At 34.8% G+C, this 12420-nt stretch overlaps 1 protein-coding gene across 2 annotated transcripts in view; it reads left to right on the top strand.

Annotated features, from left to right (window-relative positions):
- The window catches only part of LOC143247842 (WD repeat-containing protein 47-like), a 28569-nt gene extending 16378 nt beyond the window's left edge, over positions 1-12191 (top strand). For both annotated transcript variants that reach the window (XM_076496379.1, XM_076496378.1), the window contains exons 3-7: positions 2454-2623; positions 4567-4737; positions 6289-6429; positions 9430-9648; positions 10593-12191. In XM_076496379.1, the coding sequence (XP_076352494.1) occupies positions 2454-2623; positions 4567-4737; positions 6289-6429; positions 9430-9648; positions 10593-10738 (847 nt within the window). In that variant the 3' untranslated portion in view covers positions 10739-12191. The remainder of the gene's footprint in view (positions 1-2453; positions 2624-4566; positions 4738-6288; positions 6430-9429; positions 9649-10592) is intronic.
- The last annotated feature ends 229 nt before the right edge of the window (positions 12192-12420 follow it).

The raw sequence follows: 12420 nt of genomic DNA, 5'->3' as shown, positions 1-12420 counted from the left end.
GTTGTTTGTTGTATTATAACGGTACTGTATGCACTGTTGTTTGTTGTATTATAACGGTACTGTACGTCATGTTGTTTGTTGTATTATAACGGTACTGTATGTCCTGTTATTTGTTGTATTATAACGGTACTGTACGTCCTGTTGTTTGTTGTATTATAACGGTACTGTATGTCCTGTTGTTTGTTGTATTATAACGGTACTGTATGCACTGTTGTTTGTTGTATTATAAGGGTACTGTATGCACTGTTGTTTGTTGTATTATAACGGTACTGTACGTCCTGTTATTTGTTGTATTATAACGGTACTGTACGTCCTGTTGTTTGTTGTATTATAACGGTACTTTATGTACTGTTGTTTGTTGTATTATAACGGTACTGTATGCACTGTTGTTTGTTGTATTATAACGGTACTGTACGTCCTGTTGTTTGTTGTATTATAACGGTACTGTATGTCCTGTTATTTGTTGTATTATAACGGTACTGTATGTCCTGTTGTTTGTTGTATTATAACGGTACTGTATGTCCTGTTGTTTGTTGTATTATAACGGTACTGTATGCACTGTTGTTTGTTGTATTATAAGGGTACTGTATGCACTGTTGTTTGTTGTATTATAACGGTACTGTACGTCCTGTTGTTTGTTGTATTATAACGGTACTGTACGTCCTGTTGTTTGTTGTATTATAACGGTACTGTACGTCCTGTTGTTTGTTGTATTATAACGGTACTGTACGTCCTGTTGTTTGTTGTATTATAACGGTACTGTACGTCCTGTTGTTTGTTGTATTATAACGGTACTGTATGTACTGTTGTTTGTTGTATTATAACGGTACTGTATGTCCTGTTTTTTGTTGTATTATAACGGTACTGTATGTCCTGTTGTTTGTTGTATTATAACGGTACTGTATGTCCTGTTGTTTGTTGTATTATAACGGTACTGTACGTCCTGTTGTTTGTTGTATTATAACGGTACTGTATGTCCTGTTGTTTGTTGTATTATAACGGTACTGTATGTACTGTTGTTTGTTGTATTATAACGGTACTGTATGTCCTGTTTTTTGTTGTATTATAACGGTACTGTATGTCCTGTTTTTTGTTGTATTATAACGGTACTGTATGTCCTGTTGTTTGTTGTATTATAACGGTACTGTATGTCCTGTTGTTTGTTGTATTATAACGGTACTGTATGCACTGTTGTTTGTTGTATTATAACGGTACTGTATGTAATGTTGTTTGTTGTATTATAACGGTACTGTATGTTCTGTTGTTTGTTGTATTATAACGGTACTGTATGCACTGTTGTTTGTTGTATTATAACGGTACTGTACGTCCTGTTGTTTGTTGTATTATAATGGTACTGTACGTCCTGTTGTTTGTTGTATTATAACGGTACTGTACGTCCTGTTGTTTGTTGTATTATAACGGTACTGTACGTCCTGTTGTTTGTTGTATTATAACGGTACTGTATGTTCTGTTGTTTGTTGTATTATAACGGTACTGTATGTTCTGTTGTTTGTTGTATTATAACGGTACTGTACGTCCTGTTGTTTGTTGTATTCTAACGGTACTGTACGTTCTGTTGTTTGTTGTATTCTAACGGTACTGTATGTCCTGTTGTTTGTTGTATTCTAACGGTACTGTATGTCCTGTTGTTTGTTGTATTATAACGGTACTGTATGCACTGTTGTTTGTTGTATTATAACGGTACTGTATGTCCTGTTGTTTGTTGTATTATAACGGTACTGTATGTCCTGTTGTTTGTTGTATTATAACGGTACTGTACGTCCTGTTGTTTGTTGTATTATAACGGTACTGTATGTCCTGTTGTTTGTTGTATTATAACGGTACTGTATGTCTTGTTGTTTGTTGTATTATAACGGTACTGTATGTCCTGTTGTTTATTGTATTAAAACGGTACTGTATGTCCTGTTGTTTGTTGTATTATAACGGTACTGTATGTACTGTCGTTTGTTGTATTATAACGGTACTGTACGTCCTGTTGTTTGTTGTATTATAACGGTACTGTATGCACTGTTGTTTGTTGTATTATAACGGTACTGTATGTACTGTTGTTTGTTGTATTTTAACGGTACTGTATGTCCTGTTGTTTGTTGTATTATAACGGTACTGTATGTCCTGTTGTTTGTTGTATTATAACGGTACTTTATGTACTGTTGTTTGTTGTATTTTAACGGTACTTTATGTACTGTTGTTTGTTGTATTATAACGGTACTGTATGTTCTGTTGTTTGTTGTATTATAACGGTACTGTATGCACTGTTGTTTGTTGTATTATAACGGTACTGTACGTCATGTTGTTTGTTTTATTATAACGGTACTGTACGTCCTGTTGTTTGTTGTATTATAACGGTACTGTATGCACTGTTGTTTGTTGTATTATAACGGTACTGTATGCACTGTTGCTTGTTAACTTCTTTGTTTTGATGTTCTACATAGTGAAAACTATGAGACTCATGAACCGGCAGTCTTGCTGAAGAGGATGAGACATCACGAGGGGTCCATCTACTGTCTGGCCTGGAATGGAACAGGTGATCTTCTGGCGACAGGTTCCAATGACAAGACAATCAAGCTGACAAGATTCAATCAAGAACTCTGCAATGTTGAGGGTAAATACATTTTCAGTGTAACGAAGACGATTCAAATGACGTCACTAAGAGTTTCGTGTCGTTTTACATAAGAACTGAATCGATTTGTTAACAACTTGTTTTAATAATTTAGAAATTAGAGGTTTTTAGCTAATCCCATAAGTTAGAATATTCAAAGTTTTTCGTAGAATCTCCTTTTATGTGGTATCTGACATAGCTTTGTCGAATATCCTAGGTTAGTGTCTTAAATGTTTTCATACATTCCTCTTTTCTATGGGTTCTACATGTTCCTGTCGAATCCCTAAGTAAAGTCTTAAATGTTTTCACATATTTTCCTTTTCTATGGGTTCTACATGTTCCCGTTGAATCCCCTAAGTAAAAGTCTTAAATGTTTTCATACGTTCCCCTTTTCTATGGATTCTACATGTTCCTGTCGAATTCCCTAAGTAAAAGTCTTAAATGTTTTCATACGTTCCCCTTTCTATGGATTCTACATGTTTATGTCGAATTCCTAAGTAAAGTCTTAAATGTTTTCGTACATTCCCCTTTCTATGGGTTCTACATGTTCCTGTCGAATCCCCTAAGTAAAAGTCTCACATTCTTCCTTTCTAGTGGTTCTATTATTTTCCCTCAATCTCTTAATTAATGACTTAGTTTTCATTCTAAAGAACCATTCTTAGTTATTGGTTCTAATTCCTTACGGCTTGGCTTGGCGTGATGGTTAGGGCACTTGACTCATTCTGTGGGCCACGGACTCCAAACCCATTGCCGAACTTGCTTGCCTTGTCAGGCGTAAGGGCGTTATACTGTGACGGTTAATCCCATTGTTCAGTTAGAGTAATATAAAAGATTGCGGTGGGTATGTTGACTACCAGCCTTTTCTCTAGTCTATTACTTCAAATTGAGAGATCGCTAGAACTCGTATAGCTTTGTCCGAAATCCAACAAACAAACGTTTCTCTAGAATCCCCTAAATAAAGTATCGAATATATTTACTTCCAAACTTCCTTCGTAACAAACTTTTTATATCTTTGAAATGAGGGCTTCAATGGAACTTCTTTAGTTGAGAGTTTTAATAAATATAGTTTTATCAGTGTCTGTATCCGCAGAATTTCTGTTTATAAAAGCTTTAAATTCGTTGTGTTATATAATCGAAACTTGAATGTCGATTCTTTTTTATTTTTATTTGGAACTCAAATATCTTTTACATTCGTCTAAAATACGATCCACGTAGGAACTGGTACAGATGAAAATTCTTTAGCGTTTAATTTGATGACATAAAACCAATTTATATGTTTAAGTGACAATTCAACCGTTTGTTAAAAATTAAATAAGTATACAGTAAACAATTAATTTTTGACAAACGATTACGTTCTATCTCGAAAGAATTATTCTTGTATCTAAGAAAACAACAACTAAACAATGTCCTGTTCCCACACCGGGTATCGAAGTCACAAATTTTGCACCACTAGCTTTCAGACTGAGCCAATGAAAAACATTTCTCTGTGTTTAGGTAACTTTGAAAGATAACTCTCAGATCTTCATTACAATAAGTTATTCGTTGGGGAAAATAGTCTCTTTATAACTAATTTAATACTAAACCTTGGGGGCTATAAGTCTGAAAATATATACTAAAATCCAATATAAGATACTCGTTTCGGTTTTATGGAAATACGGCTTTCGAAAGGTCATAAACGTACTATAAACAAACTGGCATTTTATGAATATAGAATCCAACAAAGACTACAGTAAAAAGGCAGTAACAAAAGGGTAGTACTCCAAAAATGGCCAAGTTTGAAGTACATGAACTTCCTCTTAGATGGAGTACCAATTTTAAGAAATAACCATCTTTTATGTAGAAAGTGATTAGATAACCCGAACAAAAAAATCATATTTCAAAAACTGTGTTTTATTGTTTTGTTACTGCCACACAAGTGTTGTTATGGTTCTATTATTGACCCACAGGTGTCGTTGGAAAGCTAACTGTGCATAAAGGAACTGTACGAGACTTGTGTTTTATGGAAGACCTGAGTAACCGATCCAACTTGCTAATCAGTGGCGGATCCTTGGACAACAAAATTTTCATAACCGACTGTGAAACAGGAACGACATTCCAGACCTTTACTGGACATTGCGGTCAGTCTCAACTTTAGGTTAAAGCCACAGGCACAAGCCTAGTTACAATCATTAAACAATTACAAATTATTCAACGACCCCCACTTTCCACCACTTGACGCCTCTTATTTAATGGATACTAATCTCCCCCCCCCAAAAAAAAAAAATCTTTAAACTACAAAGGATAATTTCCCAAAAGAACAACACGTTTCCGAGCCTTGTTATAACGACCTCTCATTGCTAACATTCTGTTTCAATTTCTGGACTAACTAAATAACAGTTTCTTTTTTTCTCAAACATAAATTTAGAAGGCTAAGTGAAAGTTTACTTTATATTGTACTTATTGGTAACAAACGTATAGTATACAATAACAGTGGTGCTAACAATATTCCTTTGCCATATGTTGTATTAGAAACAATTATAGACAAACATTTGTAAGTGTTGCAAAAATGGGTAATTATAACTTAATGGTTAATTTATCATTATTAAAATACATTATTATAGATAATATAAAAGTAAAGTGAATAATTTGATCAATTTTACAATGCAGTAGTATTTGTTTTAAACTACGATTCTAAAATATTTTTTCCAGATGATTTATATCAATCCTCACAATTCAGCCATGTTGTTTGACTGCCATTGAATCACCTAATTTTTCATATAACTTTACTAATATTCATGTAGTTTGTTTGGGAAGATCACTTCATGTTTGTAAGCGAACGGCCACATTTTCATCGTTCAGCTATCATTTTTCCGTATTCGTTTACGTGCTTGAGATGACTACTTGGTAAAAAGATCATTCTGTACCTGTCGGCAGTCAGGGTGCCATCAATTTTACATTGATTTCCAAAATTAGGTGTGATGCAGCACACACTTATATTGGTCCCTCAGTATGCTTTATTATAGACGTTATACGTTTGCCTTGATGCTCTTTACTATACAAAAAAACCCCATAGTTTATTGCTGCTAAACAATTTATACTTGGTAAATTTGGATTCACCAGTAAATAGCACCTGCTTTCATCTTCCCTGATCCTATTGTTTTCTTACATCTTCTAATGAAACATGACATTTTGCCTCAATCTATCACAAGGAGTAGTCTTCATCAGCTATCACTTTGATTCTTACAAGAATTCTAGTAAGAACCATAAATGCATCATCATCCTCTGGGAATAGTATCATTGGCTTTGTTTTTATGACTATTATGGCCACGTGTCACTGTCTGATTAGTTGGATGACTCGCAGAGATTAATAGCGCAAACAATTGACACGTGATTGTACCTGGTACAGTAATTGTATTTTATCATTCTTTCATCCATGATTATTTGCAGTTCTGTATGTAATGATAACAAAATTATAATTTTATTCTTATGAAGTTGTGCTTATATTATATTAATAAATAGACAATGAGCAATGTCGTAATGGAGTGTTGTAGTTCTGAAGATATTTTTCTAGGTGTGTGTGTGAAATAAAATAGTTTCTGTCTGTTGCAGAAATACTTCACGTATCTTGTAGGAAGTTTATTCATCGTTGTTTTAAATAAATAACTACCTAAACGAATATCAAATAACAGGTACAATTCTATCACTTTACACCTGGGGTGGAGCCATGTTTGTCAGTGGATCTCACGACAGAACGATTCGTCTATGGGACCTACGATCCAGAGGCTGCGTTGACGTCATATCCGCTCCATCAACTTCCGGTACTGGACCAGGTGAGAAAGCTTTATTTATTGCTCGGTGTTTTCACCTGCAATATTTGCAGTTCGTTTTACTTAAACAAAGCGAAACGAAAAGCTCCTTGGAAGAATCGTCAAATCGTTTCAGTATATACCAAAAGTAACTCTAAAATTTTCTTAATTATCAAATAGTTGTTTTTTTTTTATGCGAAAATGAAAGATAAAATTAAACTGCTCTACTGAAGTTGTAGCCTAGTTATACATTCTGGAAGTTTAACTTGTTACTATGGTAACAGACTAAATACGTGTTACTAGTTTATGTTAAACTGTGGTAACAGCACAAAAGTGTACATGCTGAAACGTGCTGTTATTTTTTAACTGGTTACTATAGCAACAAAATAGCATCCTGTTAACTCAGCGGGACGTTTGAGTGCAATGGGTAAGTAAATACAGACAGCTTATTGACTCGTTTTATGTTTAGCAACAACAAAATAAGAGGTGCTCGCCGAAATCTACTGTTCTTTTTGTTTATTTGGTTGCTATGCGACCTAAATAAGATGTAGACGCTGAAAGCTGGTAGCTTTCTTTATTTGAATATGCTACCATAGTAACAGGATAAAACATTTGAATGTGTTACTATGGTAACAGGATAAAACACAAGCCACTTGTATTATTGAGTAATTGCACGAATACACTTATGTTTTGTATTTAAGTGCTCAATATTTCTGTGGTGGACAACAAGGACATTATTATTTTCAACTTCTCTATTGATGTGTAAATTCGCCTGACAACTAAGAAATTAAATTATATATATCCATCATCATGATGAATTCAGCAGTTGACAGAGATATCAAATAGAAAAAAATTGCCGAGTTAAAAAATAAAAAAGATTGTTTTTAAAATCGGGAAATTTAAAAAGAGTTTTTATTATCCATGAACTCTTTAGTATTTAACTTTTAAACAAGGAGCTTTACTGTGAGAATTTATACACGAATACCATCACTATTACAATTAGTCTTAGTAATTAGTCCTAGTAATTAGTCTTAGGATCTAAATAAATTTTTAATTTCACTCAATGTTTTGGTTAGTTCCTTCCTTATACGGAATTTTGGAACAGATAAAAAACGTAAAACTTTTCCATACGATATAATTTGAGGATTCGATATGATGTATCCTTCCAGGGCCTGGCATGGCCAAGCGCGTAAGGCGTGCGACTCGTAATCCGAGGGTCGCTGGTTCGCGACCGCGTCGCGCTAAACATGCTCGCCCTCCCAGCCGTGGGGGTGTATAATGTGACGGTCAATCCCACTATTCGTTGGTAAAAGAGTAGCTCAAGAGTTGGCGGTGGGTGGTGATGACTAGCTGCCTTCCCTCTAGTCTTACACTGCTAAATTAGGGACGGCTAGCACAGATAGCCCTCGTGTAGCTTTGTGCGAAATTCCAAAACAAACAAACAAGTATCCTTCCATTATATGGAAGATACAAAAACTACCGGTCAGTTCGAGTATTAATGTGTTAACTGGAATGTATTCTGTTCGTGTTATATTAGGAAGTTCCATTCGGAATCGGCCCGGTATGGCCAGGTGGGTTAAGGCGTTCGACTCGTAATATGAAGGTCACTCGTTCGAATCCCCGTCGCAACAAACATGCTCGCCCTTTCAGCCGTGGGGTCGTTATAATGTACGATCAATCCTAATATTCATTGGTAAAAGAGTAGCCCAAGAGTTGGCGATGGGTGGTGAGGGTTAGCTGCCTTCCCTCTAGTCTTACACTGCTAAATTAGGGAGGGCTAGCACAGATAGCCCTCGTGTAGCTTTGCGCGAAGTTCAAAAACAAAAACAAACTATTCGGAATCTCCGGGTTGCGGGTTTGAATCGCTTTTACCGAAAATACCCACCCTATCAGTCTTAGAACGTTATAATGTGTTGGTCAATCTCACTGTTAGCCCGATGGGTGTTTTTGATTAGTTAGTTACCTTTTCTATCACTTCTAAATTAGGGGCGCTAATAGTTTTGTTCGAATTTAACAGAGCATAGTTGTGTGACCAAGTTGTTCAGATAACACCTGATCCATCTCATCGCTGAATGGGAAGACAATAAGATGGTGTTATATTTATACTAATTTAGGACTAGTAGATGGTATATCTCGTTCTTTTACAGAATTAATTATTAATTAAAAAAAGGATACGTCATTCGTGTAAAAAATAAAATTATTTTATTCAGGAAACCGGATATCACAGAAGGTATCAAAATATTTCTTATTGTGGGGACTTCTTATTTCCCTTACGGATATCACAGAAGGTATCAAAATATCTCTTATTGTGGAGGCTTTGTATCTCCCTTACGGATATCACAGAAGATATCAAAATATCTTTTACTGTGGGGACTTCTTATTCCCCTAACGGATATCACAGAAGGTATCAAAATATATTTTACTTTGGAGGCTTCTTATCCCCCTTACGGATATCACAGAAGGTATCAAAAGATTTCTTATTGTGGGGACTTCTTATCCCCCTAACGGATATCGCAGAAAGTATTGTAAAGCATTATAGGTCTTTAGACTTGCCGCTTAGCCACCAGGAGGTGGCCCTTAAGACATCGTGGACAGGTATCACAGAATGAAATAATGTAGCTCTTATATCACACTTCGGAAAATGTTTAACTATCACCAAGTTCTATCACACATCTTTTCAAAATGTACTCATAATATTTGTAGTAAACATATATGTTAATAATGCAAAGTTGACTATTAAATTCAATGATGAGAATAAAAAAATCGAAACCCTGTAATCGGGCGCTTTCGAAAGGTTCAACCTTTCTCCTTGAGGGGCAAACCTTAAAAAGACGAAAGGTCCATATTTCGAACGTGCACCTGGTTGTGGTGTTTCGTATCTTTGTGCTAATTTGACTTTACAAAGGATTTTTTTTAACATCGTATATCGGTAACAAAAATAATGTTTATGTAATATTTGATATTTCTTACAGTTTAAAAAGATAATAATCTTTAATAGAACAACGACGTTATGTTATTTTTCAGGGAGTTCGGTTTGTACAGTTTGTGTTGACCCCTCAGGTCGACTGCTGGTCTCCGGCCACCAGAACTCCACGTGTATGCTATATGACCTCACTGGTAAGAAGGTTATCCAATGTTTCCAACCGCATACCGCCGAAATCAGGACCGTTCGATTCTCGCCCAAAGCTTATTATTTGCTTACTGGATCGTTCGATAAGAAGGTGATCTTATCTGATATGCAAGGTGAGTCACATCTAGGTGGCGTTTTCTGAAAGTGACTAATAACTAATCAGACACTAGAAACTGAACCCAAGTTTGTTGATAACTGATCGGGTACCAGACACCGAGAATATGTACGAACATAAGACTGTTTCTCATTGACCCTTGCTAGGACCTTAGAACAACGTGGTGCAAGCAAACTCGACTTTTTACACATGAGCTAACAACTTTCTCTTAGTGGCTCGGATATAGCCTTGGTTATAACAGTAACAAGTAATTTTGAAACTAGAAGAGCTGATGGGGTCATTCAGTTCTTTCACACGACAATTTGCAGAATAACGTGCAGAGTTTTTATAGACAAAACAGAAAACAATAGAATTCTTTATTTGTAAGAAAACAGAGGTTTTAGTTGATTGTTTTGAGATTGTTTTTCATTAAGCATAAAGCTACACAATGGGCTGTCTGTGCTCTGCCCACATCGGGTATCGAAACTCTATTTTACCATTATAAGTCCACAGACATACTGCTGTGCCACTGAATTAGGCTTCTTTACAAATATCAGTTTCATTCCAAGTATTTCAGCCACATCAAATTATTAATTTTTTTTACGTGTATCATTTTGGCCAGACAGTTGTTGTTGTATATGTATCGATAAGAAATTAATTCTGTATAATAAACGATAATAGTCTCAGTTTTTAATTAACATATTTGTATTGTAGGTGTCATGATTAAACATACTATTAAGTGTAGCCCCATTTTAGCTTCAGCAGTAAATCTTAAGGCTTATAACGTTACAAATCAGGTTTCGATACCTGCGGTGTAGTGTAGCTTTGTGTTTAACTACAAATAACCAAATAAAATACCAGCTATATACATATATATATACACGTATTTAGTTAGTTACGATCTGTACAGGTAGCGTGCTCTGATCAAAAGTTAATATAAATTATTTTTTTATTGTTCATCAGGTGACCTTTCCCAGCCAATCCCAAGCGTCGTAATTGCCGAACTCAAAAACAAAGTAATCCAAGCACGCTGGCATCCTAGTGAGTTTTCGATTCTCACTACCAGTGCAGACAAGAGTGCCACCTTGTGGGGATTATCAACAAACTGAGTATTATGATGGCCATCTTTAATTTTAATTATAATAGATAAACAACTATGTTACATTGTGTATATTTAGACAGCTCTTTATAAATAATGATACAGTTGTAGAATCGACAGAAAAAGTATTCCTTACAATGACACGTGAAATAAAAATGTTATGTAAATCACATTAGAAATATAATACATGCATATTAAACAAATATTTACTGCAATATTACATGATTCTGAAATATATCACATTTTATTTTTACATTGTTATTAAAAATTTTCTATTATTATTTCGTCTGTTTTAACCCTAACAACGAGAGCCGATTAAGCCTGCTTAGGTTTTGAGGGGTTGATGTATCTTTTAGGAACTTATCAAGGGGAATTGTTTGTATCTTTAAAAAATTACAAGATTGGGGCTGCAGCCTCATCAGCTCTCATTAATTTTTTTTTTTTGGTTTCATCTTGATTTCAGATGTTTGTATTTACCGAAATATTTTACCTTGTGCACGTGTGTGTCCTGCATTTAAAATTTATTTTATTAGTTCTTTAAAAAATAACTGGAACTAAAGCAGAACTTGAAATAACGAAGTACAATATTATAAACCATAATGTAGAAAAATAAAGATAGTTTCTCTTGCATTGGTATAGCTATATTTCTGTAATCTCGAGGGCTTATAGTGCTGTAATTCGGTGTTCGATCCTTTATTTAAAAAACAGCAAAACAAATATAAGACACTGAGTATATCCATGTTGTTCAGTGGCATTTTAGTAACGTGAGGGGAAAACGAGTTGTCCCCTAATACGTAAACTGTAAGTTAGACTAATGTAAACATTTTTTTTACAGTGTTTGTAATACATTAAAAGATATTGACTGAAAGTCATATGCTCAAACTCAAACTGTAAATGTTATTTGATTCAACATTTTAGGTTTCCTGTCATTTACAAATGTGTATACAGACATGCCCTCGTGGTCAGTGAAACGGTGGTACTGTTGTAATGCATCTCAGTGGTCACTGAGACGGGAGTACCATTGTAATGTGTCTCAGTGGTCAGTGAGATACAGTAATAGTGTAACGTACCTTAGCGGTCAGTGAGATTAGGGTGTGGCCATGAGGTCTTGAAAGAATGAATTGTGTTTCGATGTTGTTGCTATTGGTGAACGTCAACATGATCAAAAAGTTCAAGGTCACCAAATATTCAGTCGTTTTCTTCAGATGTGTTATCGGTTTACCAGTATTATTCAGACTGCTATATATATAATAATAATAATAATCCTGTGTGTAAGTTTCTAACAGGAACAGACTTAAAATATAACTGTTGAAAAGTTTATTTATGTATATTTTTTTTTATGGATAATGGTGAACTTTTATAGTAATCTAACATTTTTTTATTAAACCTGTTATCAACTTTGTGTGGATATATGATAAGTAATATTATTTCACGTGTGAATAAAAAATATTCAAGTTTCGAAAGTGTCTGTGGATATTTGAATTCTTTAGTTAGCACATCCGGGTACATTAATATGTAAGCTCTACTACAAGACCACCGTGTTTATTCTGTGGATTCCTCAAAAAACCAACGGCACTTAACAGCACTTCAGCGATTTCTGGGTTAAGTTGTAGGTAATCGTTGATGACGAGAAACCTGCCTGAAATAAAAACGTATCTCAGAACAGCTGGTATTGGTATTAACACTTTTATT

Source organism: Tachypleus tridentatus, chromosome 3, assembly GCF_004210375.1.
Source record: "Tachypleus tridentatus isolate NWPU-2018 chromosome 3, ASM421037v1, whole genome shotgun sequence".
NCBI lineage: Eukaryota > Metazoa > Arthropoda > Merostomata > Xiphosura > Limulidae > Tachypleus > Tachypleus tridentatus.
The sequence above is the reverse complement of the archived record's forward strand: the minus strand, read 5'-3'. Positions and strand labels throughout refer to the sequence as shown.